Source organism: Aquarana catesbeiana, linkage group LG03 (assembly GCF_042186555.1).
Source record: "Aquarana catesbeiana isolate 2022-GZ linkage group LG03, ASM4218655v1, whole genome shotgun sequence".
Lineage (NCBI taxonomy): Eukaryota > Metazoa > Chordata > Amphibia > Anura > Ranidae > Aquarana > Aquarana catesbeiana.
This window is the reverse complement of record NC_133326.1, coordinates 66765122-66788633: the sequence shown is the minus strand read 5'-3', so window position 1 is coordinate 66788633 and position 23512 is coordinate 66765122. Positions and strand designations below refer to the sequence as shown.

General features: G+C 43.8%; 1 protein-coding gene across 1 annotated transcript in view; it reads left to right on the top strand.

Annotated features, from left to right (window-relative positions):
• The window catches only part of GALK2 (galactokinase 2), a 311651-nt gene that overhangs the window by 253088 nt on the left and 35051 nt on the right, over nucleotides 1-23512 (top strand). The window contains exon 9 of the mRNA XM_073618652.1: nucleotides 22058-22259. Coding sequence (XP_073474753.1) covers nucleotides 22058-22259 — 202 coding nt within the window. The remainder of the gene's footprint in view (nucleotides 1-22057; nucleotides 22260-23512) is intronic.

Sequence of the window (23512 nt, the reverse complement as noted above, 5' to 3'; positions counted from 1 at the left end):
TCTTGATTCAACAGGTCTGGCAGTAATCAGGCCTGGGTGTGGCAAGTGAAATTTAACTCCGCTTTCCAAAAAATTGTGGTTGATCACATTTCATTGATAATTCAGCATGGGAGGGGGCAAATACTTTTTCACATAGGTTCAGGCAGGTTTGAACAGCTTTTTCCCTTAATAAATGAAATAATAATTTAAAAACTGCATCTTGGATTTACTCGTGTTATATTTGTGTGATATTAAGATTTGTTTGATGTTCTGAATCATTTAAGTGTGAGAAATATGCAAAAAAATAAGGAAGGGGGCAAATTCTTTTTCACAGCACTGTACATAAGTATTCACAGCCTTTGCTCAATACTTTGTTGAAGCACCTTTGACACCAATTAAAGCCTCAAGAATTTTGAGTATGATGCTACAAGCTTGGCACACCTATTTTTGGGCTGTTCCTCCCATTCGTCTTTGCAGGGCCTCTTAAGCTCCATCAATTTGGATGGGGAGCGTTGGTGCACAGCCATTTTCAGATCTCTCCAGAGATATTCAATCGGGTTCAAGTCTGTGCTCTGGCTAGGCCACTGAAGAACATTCACAAAGTTGTCCTGTAGCCACTCCTTTGTTATCTTGGCTGTGTGTTTAGGGTCGTTATCCTGTTGGAAGATGAACCTTCACCCCAGTCTAAGGTTCAGAGCACTCTGGAGCAAGTTTTCATCAAGGCTGTCTCTCTGTACATTGCTGCATTCATCTTTCCCTCGATCCTGACTAGTCTCCCAGTTCCTGTTGCAGAAAAACATCCCCACAGCATGATGCTGCCACCACTCTGTGTCACTGTAGGGCTGGTATTGTCCAGGCATTGTTTCATCAGACTAGAGAATTTTGTTTCTTATGGTCTGAGAGTCCTTCAGGTGCCTTTAGGCAAACTCCAGGCGGGCTGTTAATGTGCCTTTTACTGAGGAGTGGCTTCTGTCTGGCCACTCTACCATACAGGCCTGATTGGTAGAGTGCTACAGAGATGGTTATTCTTCTGGAAGGTTCTCCTCTCTCCACAGAGAAATGCTGGAGCTCTGTCATAGTGTCCATTGGGTTCTTGGTCACCTCCCTGACTAAGGCAGTTCTCCCCCGATTGCTCAGTTTGGCCGGACGGCCCGCTCTAGGAAGAATTCTGGTGGTTCCAAACTTCTTCCATTTAAGGATGATGGAGGCCGCTGTGCTCATTGGGACCTTCAATGCTGCAGAGATTTTTCTTTACCCTTCCCCAGATCTGTACCTCAATAAAATCCTGTTTCGGAGGTCTACAGAAAATTCCTTTGACTTCATGGCTTAGTTTGTGCTCTGACATGCACTATTAACTGTGGGACCTTATATAGACAGTTGTGTGCCTTTCCAAATCATGTCCAATGAACTTACCACAGGTGGACTCCAAGAAAGTTGTAGAAACATCTCAAAGATGAACAGTGGAAACAGGATGCACCTGAGCTCAATGTTGAGTGTCATAGCAAAGCCTGTGAATACTTATGTACATGTGATTTTTTATTTTTAATAAATTTGCAAAGATTTCAAACAAACTTCTTTCACATTGTCATTATGGGGTATTATTTGTAGAATTTTGAGGAAAATAATGAATTGAATCCAATTTGGAATAAGGCTGTAACATAACAAAATGTGAAAAAAAGTGAAGCGCTGGGAATACTTTCCGGATGCACTGTAGATGTAGAAGCCAGCATTTCACATTTTTTGGTCCATCACTGTGATGGGTAGCCTCACTAACCAATAGATGTGTACAGAACGCAAATGGTCCAAAGTACTGACTTTCCAGATAAAGTCATAAGTGTGGACAAAGTTTCAACTACCATAACACTCTGAATAAAGAGATGAAACCTCATACAGACACCTGGAGCTGCCTGGTATTGTATGTAATAACCAGTATACTAAGGTCAATTTCACAATAGGTATGCTTTAAATACCAAGAGTCTAGAGGAATTTTTGTTCAATAGTACTGCATATGTGATAGGAAACTCAGAGTTGAAATAACCAGAAACACATGTAATCCTTACCATTTTTTCTATGTTCAGACTATAATTTTCAACATTTCAACATAATTGATTGCTGCAGCTATTTCCCTTTACCCCCAAAGACATTTTTCTGTGTGCGCCTGATGGCTACGCAACCTGTATATGGCCCCTACGATGTCCCTGTGAAAGAGCTATGCCATCTTCACCTGTCTACTTCATTATCAGCCCGTTTATCAAGAGTGCTCTGGTGAATAAAATATCCAGAAGAATAAAAACTGCCCTGTGGTTGTGGCAACTTTTTTTTCACTAACTGAACCTTGAGATATTTTTGTAATGTACACTAATCTGGACATTTCATTATACATGGTTTATACGGTTAATATTTATAATGTTATATTTGCTAAACTATTATTATTTTTGTTTTGCATCATGCATGCAAAGATTTCAGCGCTCCATTTTTTCTTGTCTCTGCATGTAACAGTGTTTTCATCTACTGCAAGCATGCTGTACTGTTTGAAAGTCTTTGGAGGATATAACTATGTTGCAAAATAAAATAAAGTTTACACATATGGACATACACACATGTCAGCATGCAGTGTCTGTCAAGTCTGTCTAAACCTGCTGAACCATGTCACATGTGGCTTTTGTTATTTACAACGTTGGTGGCCACAGTTTCTTAGTATCATCCCTCACTGTGACTTCTTTTTCTTTCATGTCAAGAAAGTGAGCTGTACTCCTTACTTTGGTTTATTCCAAATGTAGGAGATATGGCTTAAAATGAATGTGGTTATTCTATGTAGGCTGCAACCAGCATTTTTTTCCCCCTTGAAATGCTGGTGATTTGGGCAGGCTCAATCTCAATTATTTTGTTGCACTAGATCAGGGGTGTCTAAATATTTCAGTATGAGGGCCACATCTTATAGTTTACAAATATTTGGGGGCTGAAAAAAAAATCTGTTTTATAAATGAATAAATACAATTTAAATAAATATGCTTTACTTGGATCTTTTTTGTTAATCGGCATAATCTGATTCAGAACAAAAGATAATGAACTTTGATAAAATAAAACAAAGTCCCCCCCCAGTATCCCCATCAAAGTCCTCTCTTACATCAGTGTCTCCATGAGTCCCCCTTTACATCAGTGTCCCCCTTACATTATTTTTCGGATCAGGGTCCCCATCAGAGCCCCCCTTACCTCTTTAATTCAGGAAGCACTTCATCAGCATAACAAAAAATGACACAGCGGGGGGAAAACCTGTGCTGGAGATTTGGGGGAGAAGCAGAGACTATGCACATCAGCCTGGTGGGGGGAGTACAGGGAAGCGGAGTTTATACACATCAGCTTGGTGGGGAGAGATGACTGCACATCAGCTGCGGGCCAAGTAAAATCCTGCAATGGCTCACATGTGCCCCGTAGCTTGGAGACCCCTACACTAGATGAGTGAGGTCCTTCACAGAGTCTGCCAAGTCCTTCTAATCTTGCACTAGGTAAATTGTATAAAACTCAATTTGAATGGAATTTTAACTGGCAGGGTTTCACAGACCCTATTAGCAGTTCAGAGAGTGATATACTCATAGCCTGGAATTTCTCTTTAACAGGGATGGGGCGAAGGTAGTTTATTGGTGATGTTAATGCTTCACCTTCCTATGTGGATTAAAGAGCATATGTTTTTACCTTTGTTTACAGTATAGCACATTATTGGATTTTTCAGGAGAATAACTTGAAACAGTCAGTCTTCCTACATCACTTTGAAAAAGCTGGATAGGTCAGAGTAATTCTTTGATCAATTTTGATCTCTTTATGTTTATGTTTCATAAGTTAAAGTGGGCCTACCTTAAAGTGGATGCATTAAGGTAAAAAAACTTCCACTAGCTGTTCTCCCCTCCACACCCAAACACTTAGCTGAGTCCTCTCCCAATCCAGTGCTTTACCCGTCTGAAGCCCTGCTATCATCATCTCTTCTTCTTCTCACGGGACACACAGGCAGCATCAGGAGCATCTATGGAAGCACATAGCCCAGCTTAGGAGCGCGCCTGCATGTGTGCCCTATAGCACATGCTATTGGAGCATGTGCAAGAGAGGAGGAGCAGAACACAGTAGGGGTCACTCCATAAGAGGAGATAAGTGGCCGTTCTGTGCAATATCCTTGCACAGAGAAAGTACGTATAACCTCTTTTTTATATTGGGAAAAAAAAATGGAGCCTTCAGTATCACTTTAGTTAAAAAGTAAAGATTTGCTATGTATAGGGAACATTTAGAATAGTTAATTATGCCCAAGCAGTACCCTACAAAAAATGTGCATTTTGTCTCACGTTCTGCCTAAAAAATAGCTGTGCACTTCCTGGTATGTGAGGGTGCCTATAAACTCCTGTCCCTACATCCTCATAGTTTTATATTATAGTGTAAGGCTAAGGCACTGCTGCATCTGACTGATAGTCTCAGGAGATTTAGATTTGGTGATGTCCCAACTTTACTGCTCACTGTCCTCCTTACTGCAGGTACTGACATGAGAAAGCAATACCCTATTCCACTAAGATGGTCACCTCCACACTGAGACACAATGCAGAAAAGTCATAGTAAGTAAGCAATGGGGAAAGATCAGCAGCTGAGAGAGCACACTTGTGACCTGTCCTTTTTCCTCTGCCTTTTTTTCTGGGGCAAACCTTCCAGAGTTCAGCTCCTCTTTAAAGCATTTGTTAACCCAAAAAAGAAAAAAAAAAAACCTGATCCTGTTCCTTTAAAGCATGTTATGCAGCACAGTGCTTGTGCTGTGTCATTTGGCCCCCTGTATACCCTAAAAAACCTGGCAGATCCTGCCTGGCTATATCTTCCCCCTGCAAACAGACCATGATAATCATGGCTGCCGATCCCCTGATATCGTGGTCTGTTTGCGTGATTCCGTCAGCTGCAGCTCTCCTGTCTGCAGCTCTCCCTGTGTCTGTGTCCTCTGTCTTCCTCCCCTTCCCCTCCCTTGCTCGTAGCTGCGCCCGCACCCCCTGCTCCTGCTTCTCTCGTATCTATACATAAATCTTCTTTTCCCCTCTGTAGAATTTGAACATCTGTGTCTGTGTAATGTAAAAACTCAGGCGATCTGTACCTGTATAAACGGCTCCCGCCGCTCAACTGATTGTTGGCTCTCTCTCTCCTCTCTCCCTCTCTCCTCTCTCCTCCACCGGCTGACGTCAGCAGAATGGCTCGGCCCCGCCCACTTCAGCTCTGAGCTGGAGAAACAAAGGAGCTGACATATCAGCTGAGTGCTCGGTGTGCAGCTTATACAGGTACAGATCGGCAGTTTTTTTACATTACACAGACACAGGGACAAATGTTATTATGATACAGTGGGTTAACAGCCACTTTAGTGGTTCACTAAATCTTCACTAAGAAAAAGTTATGTGGCATTGCATATGATGTATGAAAAATTAGAGGGAAGTATAGGCTGCTCAAACTCACCAAATATATTCCAGCTGTCAATTTTAGAGTTATTTAGAGCAGGGGCCCACAAACTTTTTAAACAAAGGGCCAGTTCACTGTCTTTCAGGCTTTGGGTGGGGGGGGCGGACTGTGGCCAGTGGGAGTTAAAAAAAAGCATCAGGCTTGCTAGTCAGTAGTTGTAAAAACATTACAAAATGCCTGTGGTCAGTAGGAGGAGGAATAGTACCCCATCATTGTTGTTAGTGAGAGGAATAGTGTCACCTCCTTGACGTCAGTGGAAGTAATAGTGCCACATATTTGGTATTAGTGGAAATAATAGTGCCCTCACGCCAGTGTCAGTGGGAAGAATAGTGTTCTATCCTCATTGTTGGTAACAGTGGGATGAATAGTGTTCTATCCTCATTGTTGGTGTCAGTGGGATGAATAGTGTTCTATCCTCATTGTTGGTGTCAGTGGGAGGAATAGTGTTCTATCCTCATTGTTGGTGTCAGTGGGAGGAATAGTGTTCTATACTTATTGTTGGTATCAGTGGGATGAATAGTGTTCTATCCTCATTGTTGGTGTCAGTGGGAGGAATAATGTTCTATCCTCATTGTTGGTAACAGTGGGATGAGTAGTGTTCTATCCTCATTGTTGGTGTCAGTGGGAGGAATAGTGTTCTATCCTCATTGTTGGTAACAGTGGGATGGATAGTGTTCTATCCTCATTGTTGGTATCAGTGGGATGAATAGTGTTCTATCCTCATTGTTGGTGTCAGTGGGAGGAATAGTGTTCTATCCTCATTGTTGGTGTCAGCGGGAGGAATAGTGTTCTATCCTCATTGTTGGTGTCAGCGGGAGGAATAGTGTTCTATCCTCATTGTTGGTGTCAGTGGGAGGAATAGTGTTCTATCCTCATTGTTGGTGTCAGTGGGAGGAATAGTGTTCTATCCTCATTGTTGGTATCAGTGGGATGAATAGTGTTCTATCCTCATTGTTGGTGTCAGTGGGAGGAATAGTGTCCCATCATTGGTATCAGTGGGAGGAATAGTGCCCCACCCATCATTAGAGCGCAGGTGTGTCAGGAGGAAGGTGTCTCTGGAGCTGCTGCAGGTGATCCGTGTGAGAGGGGAGTGGTGGTGAAATCTCTCCCAGCTCTCCTGGCCCCTTTCTGGGGAAGCCATGGAGGCCAGCGGGGCCTGTCCTGCTGGAAGCTCGCAGCCATTTCCTGAGCCGTCTGGTGACATGCCTTCCTCTGTGCAAGCCGATCTCTCTACCCCTGGTGAGGATGAAGGTTCCAAAGCCATTCGGGAGCGAGTGGTGGTCGGGATAAAGGTCCTAAATAGGGAGAGGGATAAGCTTTACAAGCTACGAGCGGAGCTGAAGCGTCTGTGGAGGCAGCGTGAGGGCTTACACAGCCAGAAGAGTGGATCGATGGATCCAGAGATCCAATTGGCCAAAGTCCGTGTGGACCATCAGGAGACCATTGTGGCCATGATGGAAGGCAGAGATGGGCCCTTCAAGGAGAAGTTTGGAAATGACAGGAGGTTTGGAAGGATGACAAAGATGGAGGTGGAGGAGGAGACCCCCAGTTCTGACCCATTGGCCCCTCGGGGAGAGGTAAGCAGCCCCATGCCTTCCCAGGACTCAGAAGGCATGCTGAGGACCATCCAGGTAATGGAGTCTCCTATGCGGGGGGAACAGTTAGTATTTAATGAGGAGGACATTACAGATGATGTACCTGATAAGGTAAAGCCTGCCAAGTCCCATGTTGTGGATAAGACTGTTTTTGTGCCTTTCAACACCGTGAGTGATGCTGCTAATCCTGTGTGCAGCAATGTTGTGCCTGCTGATGCTGCAATGCAGCAAGAGCTATGTTTAAAAAATGTCATTTCTGTGGATGAACTACAGGTGTCAGCAAAGCCCATTAACCCTTCTTTTGCTGAGTCCAAAGCTGTTTGCCCCACTGCTGCTAAGGACTCTAGAGCGCAGTATGAGGAGACAGCTGGTATTGCAGCAGTAACTGTGACCATTCCTGATGGGAAATTGAATATTTCTGTGACTGATAACAATCACCCCAGTACCAGTGTGATGGACAATCGTCCTGCTACCGATTCGTTTCAAACAGTTGATAATGATATTGATAATAATGTACAGACTAATGTGACTTCATTGTGGGGCCTTGGCCCTGATAAACCTACATTTGCTCAGGTGGTACGCTCTGCTCCTAGTAGCTCTGCTCCCAAGCAGGGTTTTCCCCCACAGGCTACAACTTTGAGCACCCCAGGATCTGGTCTTGGATCTTTGATCACTGCTGGGGGTCCCAGACGTAATGTAGTTATTCTGAAATGGGAAGGTGGTGCAATCCCTCCAGCACGGCGTGCAGTGGTGGATTTGATTTTAGAGATGGGATTTGGGGCAAATGACCTGTATGCCTTTATACATGTAGCTGGTACACGGGATTATACGGTTAGCTTCACCAGGCCAGAGGGTCTTGACCTGTTCTGGGAGTGATATGAGGCTCGGTGCAGGTCAAGACCTGAATGGGAAGGTCTGGCCCCAGTTGCGGTTTCTCAGAGGTCAACAATAAAATCACAATTATCCTCACTAATGAGAGCGCCCCTGCTCGGGATCTAGAGGTTTGGTTAAGGAACTATGGGGAGGTTTTGACCAAGCCCAATAAAATCCTTGATGAGCGTAACATCTGGACTGGGGGACGGTCAGTAACAGTCAGGTTGGCCAGGGATGGGAATGTTGTCTGTCACCTGCCCTCCTCAGCTTTCATAGGGAGGGATAGGATGACTGTTTTTTACCCTGGTCAGCCGAAGCTGTGTCACCGTTGTGGAGAAAAGGGGCATTTGAGCTCCTCCTGTTCAGCCTTGATGTGTTCAGTGTGTCGGGGTCAGGGTCATGTGGCTAAGGACTGCACCGAAATGATCAGGTGCCTGCGCCTTGGCCTCCCCTACAGCAGATGTCCTGAAGCCTGGCACAATATGGAGAAGGAGGTAATTGATGACATGTCAAGGCTGGACAGGATAGAGGGTGAGGCCCTTGGTGTACCATCCTCCTCTGCGGTGACCGACTCCCCTGGTCCTGCTCAGGATCCCTCCCCAGTTCCTGTGGCCACCCTTCCTGTGTCTGTAAGTATTCCTTCTGTATCTGTCTCTGTGTCCCCCCAGCCTACTGTACCCTCTCCTCTTGTGTCAGAATCTTCCAAGTCTGTGCCCCCCGAGTCAGTTACCCCCCAGGAGTCTACCCCTCCTAAGTCTGACTCAAAGGGAGCACCCCCCCCGCCAGAAGTGGTAGTGTGTACTAAAAAAGTCGCTTCTTCCTCTGTAAAGAAGTCTTGTGGAAAGACTTCAAAGAAAAAAGCAAAAGATGAGGGCATCTCTGAAGCTGACCTGCAGTACCTGGAGGAGAGAAGGAAGGTTGGGAAGCGGAAGAAGCAGGCGGTGAGGATGGAACGTGCGCCAGTGCCTGTCTCCATTTGACATAGGTCCTCTAAGTGGGATATTTCCTCATCTGGAGCTTCTTCGGAGCGAAGTTCTGATTCCGAAATGGAGCTTGATGAGCAGCAGAGGGGAGCTAAGAAGCAATCCACCCAATAACCCAAATGGCGGTTCCCCCTCCGTTAAAAGTGGTGACAATAAATGTCGCCAGCATTAAGTCAGTAAGAGCTCGTTCTATGGCCTTCTTTTTGTTCAGCCAATTAGACGCTGAAATTTTATTTTTGCAAGAGACTAGGCTCACCTCCTTGGCAGATATTCATATGGCCAAGAGAGAGTGGAGGTATGGTCCATCTTACTGGTCTCTTGCGGCCGAGCCTTACGGCGGTGTGGCGGTATTGTTTAAAACTGGCATGGTAACTGTCCGGCGGGTTATTGAGGTGGAGATTGGGAGATGTATGGTCTTAGACGTCCTTGTGGGAGGGCAGGACCTGCGACTAATTAATGTCTATGGGCCGCACACAAAGTGGGACAGGAAGTGCCATTTTACAAGGATCAAGCCATTTCTTTTTACATCCCGGCAAGTGGTCTTTGGAGGTGATTTTAATACTGTAACTAGGCCCAAGGACAGGAAGGACTTCAAGGACAGGCTGGGATATGATAGCGTTTTTTTAAATAGTATGGTTAGGGATGCTGGTCTTGTGGATGTGCACATTAAGCACCTCCCGGATGATACTGGGTTCACCTTTCATAGAGGTAATAGTCAGAGTAGGATAGATAGGTTTTTTTAAGGAGACCTCTGCTTTCTCGCCCCCAGTGGTGCAGGCAGTAGAGTTCTCTGATCACTGTATACTATCTGTGGTCCTGAATGCTTCAGATGCCCCTCAGAGGGGTAAGGGCATGGGGAGATTGAATTCGACTCTACTCAAGGAAGAACATGTTAGACAATCCTTTGAGGAATTCTTTCAGGCACAGGTGACCATCCTGGACTTTTGTAGCAGCAAGGCTGAGTGGTGGGAGCTGACTAAAAAGAGGATCGCTGGATTCTTCAGGGGCCTAGCCAATAGAAAGCAGTTTAATAAATACATGACCTACCAACGTTTACGGAGGAAGCTGGATATTCTTGTCTCGAGAGGAGGAGATCCTGGGGCAATCTCCGAAGTGAAACTCCTTCTCAGGAAGTGTCAATATGACCGGCATGCCTCTTTTTGGTTCTGGAGAGGGACTATGGGAAGTACCACTCGCCTGACCCTTACCAGAACTGCAAACAAGGTGTAGCTGTTAAAACGGTCGTTGGCCTTAAGGACAGTACAGGTTCCTTGACAAAGTCCAGGTCAGGGATTCTGGAGTTCGTGAGGTCCTTTTATGCTGACCTTCTGTGGAGGAAAGAGCTTGACCGTGACAAGATGGAAAGCTTTTTGGACTCTACTCCAGGTCTAAATGATGAAGATGTCCCATTGATGAATTTGACAGAGGAGATCACAGTTGAAGAGGTGACGAGGGTAATTGAACAGCTTGCCATCAAAAAGTCACCTGGACCGGATGGCTTGACGGCTGAGTTTTACAAAGCTTTTAAGTCTATTCTGGCCCCACATTTGGTAGAGGTTTTTAACAGTTGCCTTGCTGAGGGGGTACTTCCCCCTTCCATGAGGCACTCGGCTGTGATTCTTGTTTCAAAGGGTAAAGATCCTTCGATGATTGAGAATTGGCGCCCCATCAGCCTTCTTAATGTCGAAAGAAAGATACTGGCAAAGATATTTTTCTGGCGCCTATCGTCAGTAGCAGAGTCTTTGCTTTCTCATCATCAGCACTGTTCGGTCCAGGTTAGGTGCACCTTCACAGCTGAAGATCTCAGATCGGTTCCGAGGAAAGTCCTTATGAGTCGAGTCTTGAGCGAAGTCTTTCATGACCCACTGGCCTTAAGGGATTGCCCTGGCCCAGTTTTGAGGGCAGGGTTAAGACTTATTAATTTGGACAGAGTACCCCCTAAATTCAGGGATCTGGCCTGGTTGTGCTTCCATGGGAGGCTCTATGTTAGGGGCAATTTGAAATTCCGCAGTGGGATGGAACGTAGCTGTCCTCGGGAGGAGTGTGCAGGTGAGGAGGAGACTATGGACCATTTTCTGCTTCATTGCCCTTTTAACATAGAGGTGTACAAACAGGTGGGGCGGGCCCTCGGTGTTCCTTTCCTCTCCAGGCTGGGTTATGCTGAGTGGGTGTATGGAGCATTCAATACTGGTGGGGTTTTTTGTTTGGATACACTTTTTCTAGTTAGCCTAGTAGTCCGTTATTTCACCTGGAAAGTACGGTGTCAGGTCCGCATTCGGCATAAAATCCTTCCTGTTGAGGTGGTGGTGTATGACATTTTGCATGGAGTGGAGAAGATTCGGGTGCTTGAGAGAGACAAGCAGAGCCGGAAGGCATGGAGGGGTTTCAAGCCTCCCTGACTGCCAGGAGTCTCTTTCCTGGGTGTGGCTGTCTGTCTCTTATCACCCTAGATTATTATTTTTCTGGATTAATTTTTGATAAATGGCTGCGTACATAGGTGATGGGTTGTGCCTCTTAGGCCCTCTCTGCTGCTTTATGTAAATAATTTTGGTAGTGGATTATGTATATATTGTATATATTTTGAACATGGATGTGTATTCCTTGGATTTCTGTTGAAGTTTTGTACTATGGTTTTGTTTTTTACTTTTGTATAAAATTGGGTGCTTGATTCTTTTTAATAAAAGATCAATAGTGTTTTATCCTCATTGTTGGTGTCTGTGGGAGGAATAGTGTTCTATCCTAATTGTTGGCATCAGTGGGATGAATAGTGTTCTATCCTCATTGTTGGTGTCAGTGGGAGGAATAGTGTTCTATCCTCATTGTTGGTGTCAGTGGGAGGAATAGTGTTCTATCCTCATTGTTGGTGTCAGTGGGAGGAATAGTGCGCCAACAATAAAGGCAAGCAAAGAGCGAAGTTTGGAGAACACTGGCTTAGTGAAAGCAAATATCTAATTGTTGGCTATGGAAGAGGTTTTTTCTCATGATAAAAATGTGGTCCCTTTAGACTTGCATAATAGAAGAATCCGGGTTGATATACTAAAGGCAAATATACTGTGCACTTTGCAAAGTGCAGTTGCTCCAGAGCTTTGTAAATGAGCAGAGGTTCTGCTGACTTCCATCATCCAAACATATGCAAGCAAAAATGCTGTTTTTTTCCCTTGCATGTGATTGGATATGCTTTGAAAAGTGAAGCTTTACCTAATTTACTGAGCTCTGGAGCAACTGCAATTACAGAGGTCAGTTTCACTTTGCAAAGTGCACACTCTACCCTATACACCAAAGTGTGACCTTGTGTCAATCATCACTGTAAATGCTGTCTTTGTACTGATGCTCATCAGCAGAAAGAAAGCAGAATATAAAGAACAAGTGCAAGAAAGAATGAACAACAGAATGGGGTTGATTTACTAAAGGCAAATATACTGTGCAATTTTGAAAGTGCAGTTGCTCTATAGCTTAGTAAATGAGGCAAAGCTTCACTTTACAAAGAACAATCATTCACATGCAAGGAAAATGAGAAAAAAAACAGCATTTTTGCTTGCACATGATTGGATAGGAAGCCAGCAGAGCTCTCCCTTGTTTAAGCTCTAGCACAACTGCACCTTCAAAAGTGCACAGTAAATTTGACTTTAGCAAATCAACCCCAATGTCTAAAGAACCACTTGCATGAGAGCTGCAAAAAAAAAAGCTTGTCAGGCCACACATTGGGCACCTCTGTTATATTGGAATTTATATACAGCACCACAGTAAATTCAAACATACTCCACCCTATTTTAATGGGAGATGAAAAACACGTTTGTACTATCCCTAAACAGGATACAAAATTGCTTCATATTATTTTGTTCCCAGAGTTTGTCTTTTCAAAAACAAAGTTCCATTGTCACAGCTAAATTATGAGATATGGTTAAGTGTGCTGGATATTTCGTGCAAGTATGCAAACTGACATTTCTTAATTTTATGCTAGTAGGCAATCATTGTCATAGAAGCATTGATACACTGTACTCAGGAATGAATTGGGAATAGGGTTTTTGTTTTACTACCTATTGAAACATAATTTTTAATTACCTACAATACGCTAGTTCTATTTCTCTTGAATAATGCCGGCGGTAATAAGGGAGGCTGGTTCTTTAATTTTCTGTGGAGAGGATTGAAGGATCAAAAATGCAATGTGTGCACCAATGTTAGCATAGTATCAATGAGAATTTCAATACTGGAATACTGTTGTGGTGCAAACAATTTGTAATTCAGTTTAGCCAATTTTGTGATTAGGACATCCTTGCAATATATAACAGCCAGGTCCTAGGCTGGTCATGTGAAGCATACTGATGAAGTATTTCTTACCTATACCTCTCTGTATACACGGTTCTGCATTAATCTGACAGCATTCATGCTAGAAATGCATTTAATGATTTTAATGACCCCATAACTGGATTAAATTGTGTTTTTAATTTAAAAAAATACTGTACACTCATATTGTGATATGTATTAGGCCTATTTTACATTTGGGTGCAGTAAAAAAAAGGTGCTTGAGCTTTGTTTTTACCGCAAGCTCTTCCCCCCCAAGCTGCAAAGGCAGCTGTAGGGGGATATACTGGAAAATGATCCCCTCTGCCACACAATACTGCCCTCCGAATAGGGTTGCCACCTCATCCTTTTAAACCCGAACACATATAAATTACACAGATTCTGATGCTAATTAAATGCAGATAAGGCAACAAGTGAGTTTAATTACCACCTTAATCAGCCACAGAACCTGTGTAATTCATATGTGTTCGGGTTTAAAGGGAGGAGGTGGCAACTCTACCTCCGTATGTGACCTATTCAAGTGAATAGGGCCATGCTGCAACTGTATGCAGTGAACATTGGTGTGGACTTGTAAGGGTTAAAACACCACGGATTGCTCTTCAGAGGGTAACGCTAGTGTAAACCAGCTGTTAATATCAAATAATGATTTGAGACCAATAAAACCAATTAATGTTACTTATTCTCTAAAAAGGAAACTTAAGGCACCAGCTAAGTGAATTCACCACTATGGATGCTAAGCAGCAAAGTCTGCAGTATTGCTGAAGTCAGACAGTCCAATCTCTATGAGATTAGCAGTGCCAGAACCTGTATATTTCTATTGCACATGAAGCCAAATGCCATTTACCTGGCAATCTGGTTAAACAAAGTAAATAACATGGTGCACTGTAGAACCCTGCAATAACTATAAAGAGAAAATTGGAACTCTTTTGCAAAGCATAGTTCTATCAGCCTTTTTTTTCTTTTGTTGTTTATTTTTTAATTTTTTTTTTTTAATTGGGTATAATAGAATATACAACAATTAGTTGTACAAGTAGAACAGATTGATACAATATGAAATGGTTTAGTAGGACTGGCACATGGCTCATCAACAGTCATTTAGATAACATAACATTGAAGATAATGGCCTCTAGCCCCTCAAGCATTCATTCCTGCATTAATAAGTGACTCCTGTACAATTTTATCTAAGGCCTGATAGTTCCTCCAAGGTTACTAAAACATATAACTTTCCTAAAGGGGGGGGGAACCCCAGACTGGTGGAAACAGCTATGTGGTACTGCCACAAATACAGTGGGGTGGGAAAATTCATTGTTTGCCTGGGTTACAAACTAAACAAATAAAATACACTCATCGGCCACTTAATTAGGTACATCTGTTCAATTGCTTGGTAACACAAGTTACTAATCAGCCAATCACATGGCAGCAACTCAATGCATTTAGGCATCTAGACCTGGTGAAGAGGACTTGCTGAAGTTCAAACCAAGCATCAGAATGAGGAAGATAGGGGATTTAAGTGACTTTTAACATAGCATGGTTGTGGGTGCCAGATGGCTGGTTTGAGAGTTTCAAAAACTGCTGATCTACTGGGATTTTCACACATGACTATCTCTAGGGTTTACAGAGAATGGTCCGGAAAAAAGAAAATATGCAGTGAACGGCAGTTGTGTGGACAAAAATGCCTTGTTGTCAGAAGAGAATGGGCAGACTGGTTTGAGATGATAGAAAGGCAACAGTTACTCAAATAACCACTTGTTACAACAAAGGTGAGTATATATTATGTATAGACATGGTCAAGGTAGTAAAAAAAGACAGAGTCCATACCCATAGAGATAGATGATAGAGCAGAACAAAACAAAACAAAGCCATAAGGGAAGAGGAAAAAAGACAAGGAAATTGTTGGAGGGGCTAAAATAAAAGGCTAAATTAGAAGATTTTGCACTCTCCAGCTTTAGTAAATAAACCCCAGTGGGTCCTAATATACATTGCCTGGGGCTGTGGATGTGGTCCTTGAACATCCCCCTTTCCTACACTTTTTTCACTTTCAATCCTGTACATTGGAAATGTTTTATTACACTATTTAGGGACTCACTTTTATATATTTATTATTCTTTACTGTCACATATAGACCTTATATTGTCACACACCCATTTAAAACCGTCACGACCAGTCAGTATATATGCCAATTTTACACTCTTTTTAGCAGCGCCAATTTTTCCCGTTTTTTGATTATTTATTCTTTGGGCACCACTCTGTGGGGTATTTGTTTGGGGCGGCTGCAGCTATACTTATACCTAAGCGTGGAATTTTTTGTTTAATAAGTATTTGACCCCTTCGCAAAACATGACTTTTGACTTGGCAGTAAAGCCCTTGTTGGCAATCACAGAGGTCAGATGTTTCTAGTAGTTTGCCACCAGGTTTGCACATGTCTCAGGAGGGGTTTTGTCCCACTCCTCTTTGCAGATCCTCTCCAAGTCATTAAAGTTTCGAGGCTGACCTTTGGTAACTAGAAACCTCAGCTCCCTCCACATATTTTCTATGGGATTAAGGTCTGGAGACTTGCTACTCATAACACTCTGCTCCTGTTACATGGTCTCCCAGTGGAGACTGCAAGCAGCAATACCAACAGTCATTATGTAGGCATTGTCCACTGTTAAAACCCCAAGAAACCTAGCCTTGCAAAAAAAAAAATTCAGTCATTGCTGGAGTACATTCATTATGACAGGAAGTGGCTGCAAAACAGCTGCAGGAGATCAGTAGTGCTAATATGCAGTAAATTATGAAAAAAGGTGAAAACAGTATTTCACTGTGATGGGATACATATAAAACTTTGCTTGTAATCCCAATAATTGCTCGCTGCCATAAGACCTATAGATAAAGAATTAAAAAAAGGAATTTCCACTCCGATCAATTTGCCTATTTATATAATGCCATGTAGCCAAGAGCTTACATTTGCATAAGCTAATTATCATGGCCAATCTGAAGATGAGAATACAGACCGTGTTTGACTGGAGTGAATTGTGCTTTTGGCCGGGTTCACACTGGTATGACAAACGCTCCAACATTATTATTATTATTATTATTATACAGGATTTATATAGCGCTAACAGTTTACGCAGCGCTTTATAATATAAAAGGGAGATAATACAGTTATAATGCAATGAAATACAAGAGGATTAAGAGGGCCCTGCTCAGAAGAGCTTACAATCTAATAGGGTGGGGCAGGTGGTACAAAAGGTTGTAACTGTGGGGAATGAGCTGGTGGAAGTGGTAGGAGATTAGTTGGAGACGTGATAGGCTTTCCTGAAGAGATGAGTTTTCAGGGATCGCCTGAAGGTAGCAAGAGTAGGGGATAGCCGGACAGGTGGAGGTAGCGAGTTCCAGAGGATGGGAGAGGCTCTGGAGAAATCCTGGAGACGAGCATGGGAGGAGGAGAGGAGAGAGCTTGAAAGCAGGAGGTCTTGAGAAGAGCGGAGAGGTTGATTTGGGTGATATTTGGAGACAAGATTAGTGATGTAGCTCGGGGCAGAGTTGTGAATGGCTTTGTATGTTGTGGTTAGTATTTTGAATTTAATTCGCTGGGTGATTGGGAGCCAGTGTAGGGATTGGAGTAGAGGGTTGGCAGACACTGAGTGGTTGGTAAGGTGGATAAGTCTGGCAGCAGAATCCATGATAGACTGAAGAGGGGATAGCCTATGGAGAGGTAAGCCAATGAGAAGGGAGTTGCAATAGTCAAGGCGAGAGATAGCAAGGGAGTGAATGAGGAGCTTGGTGGTTTCATTTGTTAAAAAGGGGCGAATTTTAGTGATGTTACAGAGGTGAATTCTACAAACTTTTGACAACGATTGGATTTGAGGCTGAAATGTCAAGTCAGAGTCTAGGATTACATCTAGTACCCTGGCGTGAGGGGAGGGACGGATGGTTGCATTGTTGATTTTGATAGAAAAGTCATGGAGGGGGGCACGGGCGGGGGGGGGGAATATTAATAGCTCAGTCTTAGAGAGATTTAGTTTAATGAAGTGGTGCGACATCCATGCTGATATGTCAGTTAGTAAGTTAGTAATGCGAGAAGGAGACTGAAGGAGTGAGGTGAGGAGTAGACAGATAGATTTGGGTGTCATCAGCGTATAAGTGGTATTGGAAGCCGTGGGCAGTTATTAAGTGACCAATGGAGGAGGTGTAGATAGAGAAGAGAAGGAGTCCAAGAACCGAGCCTTGGGGGACCCCCACAGAAAGGGGCAATGGAGAGGAGGAGACAGAGTTGTAGGTGACACTGAAGGAGCGCTGTGATAAATAGGCAGAGAACCAGGATAGAGCAGAATCTCGGAGGCCAAGGGAATGTAGTTTATTGAGAAGGAGCGGGTGGTCAACAGTATCAAAGGCCGCAGAGAGGTCAAGTAGTAGGAGTATGGAGTACTGGCTGTTGGTTTTAGCAGTTAGCAAATCGTTAGCGAGTTTTAGTAAGGCAGTTTCCGTGGAGTACTGCAAGCGAAAGCCAGACTGTAAGGGCTCAAGAAGGTTATTTTCATTGAGGTCGGAGCTAAGACGGTTGTAGACTAAGCGTTCTAGAAGTTTAGAGGTGAATGGGAGCAATGAGATGGGTCTTAAGTTGTTCAGGTCAGTAGGGTCCAGTGAGGGCTTTTTAAGAATGGGAATGATCTGCGCATGTTTTAGAGGGGAGAAGAAGATGCCACTAGAGAGGGAGAGATTGAAGATGTGAGTGAGGGAGCATAGGATAGAAGAAGAGGGTGACCGTAGTAGTTGTGAGGGAACAGGATCCAAGGGACAATTGGTTAGGTGGGCATCCGAGAAACTTTTGTAACCTCTTCAGTAGTAGCCAATTCAAAAGAGGAGAGTGTTGAATGTGCTGCTAGGCAAGGTATGTTGGGTGGGGAAGACGTACGCACAGTGGAGATGTCCTCACGAATTGCATCGATCTTGTCTTTGAAGTGATTGGCAATCTCTTGGGCAGTGAGTGAGTTAGTGGGTAGAGGGGGTGGGGGACGAAGCAGAGGGTTAAAGATTGAGAAGAGCCGACGGGGACTGGATGACAAGGAATTAATAAGAGAGACAAAGTAGGCTTGTTTGGCAGCATGGAGGCATGAATTGTATTTTAGAAGGGCAGATTTATATAGGGTTGGGAGCACATGTTGCATGACGTGTGAAAATCAATGTTTCCCTACGAGAGCCGTCTTAACTGGTCCGACACAAGTCAATCCGACTTTAAAAATGCTCCTTGTATTATTTTGGTCCGACTGTGATCCTACTTCAGCCCACTGAATATCACTGGATCAAAGTTGGATCGCGGTCTTAAAGGGGTTGTAAAGGTAAGTGTTTTTTAATGTCACTTTAACTGATCCAACTTTGTCATGCGACTCTGATGCTCTGTGTGCTCTCATGATCTTGAAGAGGAACTCCATGCCAAAAAAAAAAAAAAAAAAAAAACGGCATGGGTTCCCCTCCAAGAGCATACCAGGCCTTTCGGTCTGGTATGGGTTTTAAGGGGAACCCCCATGCCGAAAAAATGGCATGGGGTCCCCTCCAAAATCCATACCAGACCCAGCAGGTCAGGAAAGGGGATGGGGGCAAGCGAGCGACCCCTCCTCCTGAACCGTACCAGGCCGCATACCCTTAACATGGGGGGGTGGGTGCTTTTGGGCAGGGGGCTCTGTGCCCCCCCACCCCAAAGCACTTTGCCCCCATGTTGATGGGACAAGGGCCTCTTCCCGACAACCCTGGCCGTTGGTTGTCGGGGTCTGCAGGCGGGGGGCTTGTCAGAATCTGGAAGCCCCCCTTAACAAGGGGGCCCCCAAATCCCGGCCCCCCACCCTATGTGAATGAGTATTGGGTACAATGTACCCCTACCCATTCACCTAAAAAAAAAAGTGTCAAAAATAAAACGCATTACACATGTTTTTAAAGTAATTTATTAAGGCAGCTCCGGCGTCTCTTCCGATCTTTTCTACCTTCTCCGGCTCTTCTGCCTCCTCTGTTGATGTCTTCTGCCTCCTCTGTTGATGTCTTCTGCCTCTGCTGGCTCTTCTCCCCTCTCCGGGTCTTCTAGCCCTCTCCAGTTCTTCTCCCTCTGTCCGCTGACTTCTGTCTCTGCTGGGTCTTCTCCGATATCTTCTCGCTCTATTGCTGGGTCTTCTCCGCTGTCTTCTCCCTCTGTTCTTCCGATTTTGACCCCCCACCCCCTTTCCTGACCTGCTGGAATGCGTGCTTCGATAAGGGTCTGGTATGAATTTTAGGGGACCCCACACTTTTTTTTTGCCATGGGAGTTCCCCTTAAAATCCATACTAGACCGAAGGGCCTGGTATGCTCTTGGAGGGGTAACCCATGCCATTTTTTTTTTCCAATTTGGCGTGGAGTTCCCCCTAAAGATTCATACCAGACACAAAGTGCCTGCATTGTCGGGATCAAAGTCGGATCCCCGTTCATTGAAGTCAGACTGATGTCGCACTTCAAGTCGCTGGACAAAGTCGGATCCACAGTTGTACGGTTGTCGTGTTGTACCAGTGCGAACCTGGCCTTTAAAACAAGCTTGTCATGAAAAATTGAAAACACCTAAATATACTACAGCCTGGGAGAAAGAATTGCTATACCCTTGTGTTTTATGAGAAGTATCATTCGTAAAAAGCCTCCCTTCATTTTCCTGTTTATGTGATTATCATCTAAAGAACTTTGACTGTGAGATGCATTTACCTACACATAACCAGTGAGATGTCTGTAACGGTAATCCTGGTGTGGTCTGTTGTCTAAGGGTAGCCTGCACTGTGAGACGCAATGTTTTACCATGTAGGCTAATGTTCTTGTTGGCTCTGGCAGAGAGTGGTTCAGTGCTCTTTTTATCGTAATGCACTGCTGTTCAGTGACACAAAATGCTATCCAGTGCGGTTCAAGAAAAATGCAGACATGCTGGATTTTTCCCCACTGCAACACCATGTGCTTTAGCTGTGACCTGCGTTTATCCAGTGCAGAGCATCTCTTGCATGCAGGGACTAGAGTTATGATAGCCTAGGATGGCAAGGATCTCCCTCCTCTCCCCCCCTCCCTTCTCCAAGCTAATAGACTGGCTGCAGGCTACACTGTCCACTGTTAACTGTTTCCTGTGAAGGCTGGAATTTCAGGGAAGCAGCACTGAGAGAGCAGGAGCCAACAACATTGAAAATTGTAAAGTTGTAAGAATTAAAAAAAAAAAGTTTACTGGAGAATATTTTGTTGTACTCAATGTGTGCTAGAAAATGATGAAAGTTTTATGCAAACATATTAGAAGCAAAGTGTAGATTAAACTGCAAGGGTTCTTCAAACTTCAACTTTTTTGGAGAATGTCTTCCAAATCTGCTCTTTAGTTATTGGCACGCCATGTCAGAAATCTTCTGAAATGGCTTTACTGTCTGTTTATCCTGGCCCTAAGGGAGAGACTAAAAAGGGGTTGCTTCGCTGTCTCCTCTCCGCAACACGAATACTTATACCTAGACACTGGATTACTGATGCTTCTCCTACATTTAAAGATTGGATAGTTCAGCTGAACCACTTAAGGAGAATACAGGAATTAACGGCAAGCATACATGAATGCTATTCTAAGTATATGGCTGTATAGTCTCCTTGGGTGGACTTTTTGGGCTCTGGCGCTTTGGGATCTCTCTTATAAATAGTTTCCACTTTGCGATGCGGCTTTAGTTTGGGGTGGCGGTTCCCCAGGCAGACTGTTAGGGAGATAGACAGTTGTGCATGAAAACCTTTTTTTTTTTTTTCTTTTCTCTTCTCCTTATATGTTGTTCTTTACTTTCTTATTTTCCTCTCTTATTTTTCATGTTTTTTTTTTGCACTTATGGGCAGATTCTTACCTAAATGAAGCAATGGTTATTTAAGTATAGATGCTTCTTATGAATAGTAACTTTGCAAACTATTAATAAAAATTACTATATATTATAAAATTGTAAAGTTGTAAGAATGAAAAAACTTTTTTTTACTGGAGAATGTTTTGTTGTGCTCAATGTGTGCTAGAAAATGATAAAAGTTTAATACAAATGTGTTAGAAGTGGATTAAACTGCAAGGGTTCCTCAAAAAGTTCCCACACTTTTTTAATTCTATTATATATATAAAAGTGCGGAAACTTTTTGACGACCCCTCTTATATACCTATGACCCACTGAAAACCATTTAAAAATATGCAGTGTCTGTTTCGTGTATTTATGATTAGAGCCCCTGCACACTGGGGCGGCGTCGGCGGTAAAACGCCGCTATTATTAGCGGCGTTTTACCGTCGGTATGCGGCCGCTAGCGGGGCGGTTTTACCCCCCGCTAGCGGCCGAGAAAGGGTTAAATACCACCGCAAAGCGCCTCTGCAGAGGCGCATTGCCGACGGTATAGCCGCGCCGTCCCATTGATTTCAATGGGCAGGAGCGGTAAAGGAGCGGTATACACACCGCTCCCTCACCGCTCCGAAGATGCTGCTGGCAGGACTTTTTTTACCGTCCTGCCAGCGCATCGCTCCAGTGTGCAAGCCCTCGGGGCTTGCACACTGGGATGACAGCAGCGGCACTTTCGGGGCGGTTTGCAGGCGCTATTATTAGCGCAATAGCGCCTGCAAACCGCCCCAGTGTGCAAGGGCTCTTACTGATTTATATGGATTTAACTGTCTTTTTCAGCAGAAAAATTAAACAGAAAGAAATCCACCCAGGAGAGCTTTATCTTATGTTATTTGTAGGTTTGCTTAAAATACTGCCATAGAACAACCAAGACAGGTCATTTTGTATTTGATATGTAGTATTATGTTTCTAAGAAATAATGCATATTGATTCTCCTGTCCCCAAACGAATGCTCATAATTCACTTGTGTGATTTTTCTTTTAGTTGCCACCTTTAAGCTGTACCAACGAGCGAAGCATGTGTACAGTGAGGCAGCCAGAGTTCTAGCCTTCAAGAAGGTTTGTGATGAGGCACCTGCCAATGCTGTTCAGCTGCTGGGAGACCTTATGAACCAGAGCCATGTGAGCTGCAGAGATTTGTATGAGTGCAGCTGCACTGAACTAGATCAGCTGGTGGACATCTGTCTGTAAGTTTTGACTAATATATAGCGTTAAAAAAAGCTCTTGGCTTTCTGGTTGATAGATGATGAAATCATGACATTGGTTTCCACAGATACTACACCTTTGGCACCAATGTAACAAAGTATCTCATTTCTTCAATTGTCTGTTCACTATTGCACTATTGCATTGCTGACCCTTCTGAATATAAATGGACAGATGGTAGGAAATTGTATTCTTGTGGTAAACCACAAAGTAAATAATTTAAAAGCATATGTTCCCCCTCTGGAACATGTGCAAAAAATCTGAAGGTTTTATTTAACATATATTGTGTGTGTGTATGTATGTGTATATACCACTTGTACAGCTTATTCCAGAATGAGGAATGAGGCAACACAAATAATTTGCTCTTTCTTTTAAAGCAGTAGTCTCCAAACTGCAGCCCGGGGGGGGGCGGATGTGGCCATTTGCTTGCATTTATCAGGCTCTTGAGGCATTATTCCCCCCACTGTCAGCAACAGTGAGGCATTGTTCTTGCCACTGACACCAACAATGCGGCACTAGTCCTTTCACTGACACCAATGTTGGAACACTATTCCTCTCATTGATACCAGTGATGGGGCAAATGATACCAATGAAAGGGAACTATTCCTTCCACTGATACCAATGATGGGGCATTATTCCTCCCATTAATACCAACGATAGGTCCACCAATGATAGAACACTATTCCTCCCTCTGGCACCATTGATATGGGGAACTATTCCTCCCACTGACACTATTGATGGGGCACTATTACTCCCCCTAATGCCAATGATGGGGTATTGTTTACTCCCACTGACCCCAAGACATTTTCTTCCTCCACTGGCCACAATCTGGCCCCTTAAAGTTTTAAGGACAGTCAATTGGCCCTTTGTTTATTACGTTTAGAGACCCCTGTTTTAAAGTGTCCATTAAACTTATATTACCAACTACACATGGATCATCATTCGCTACAATAGTCTGAAAAAGCATGTATAACACTCATGAAGATAAGTGCCCCAAATTGTGACTTTTATAAACCCCGGTCACGTGACATCTGTTAATTTCTGTCCACCACACTGTAATCTGGGGGAGGAGAAAGTGAGAACCCTCTGATAAAGCCCCATATAACACTCCTACAAGTGTAAAGTGTCTTCCTGTGCCCGCATGGAGAAGCCCCATCAGTCATCCCCACTAGAGCTGCCCATAAGGAGACAGAAATAGTATATGTCATTCAACATGCTGGAGCCGCCCCTCAAGTGA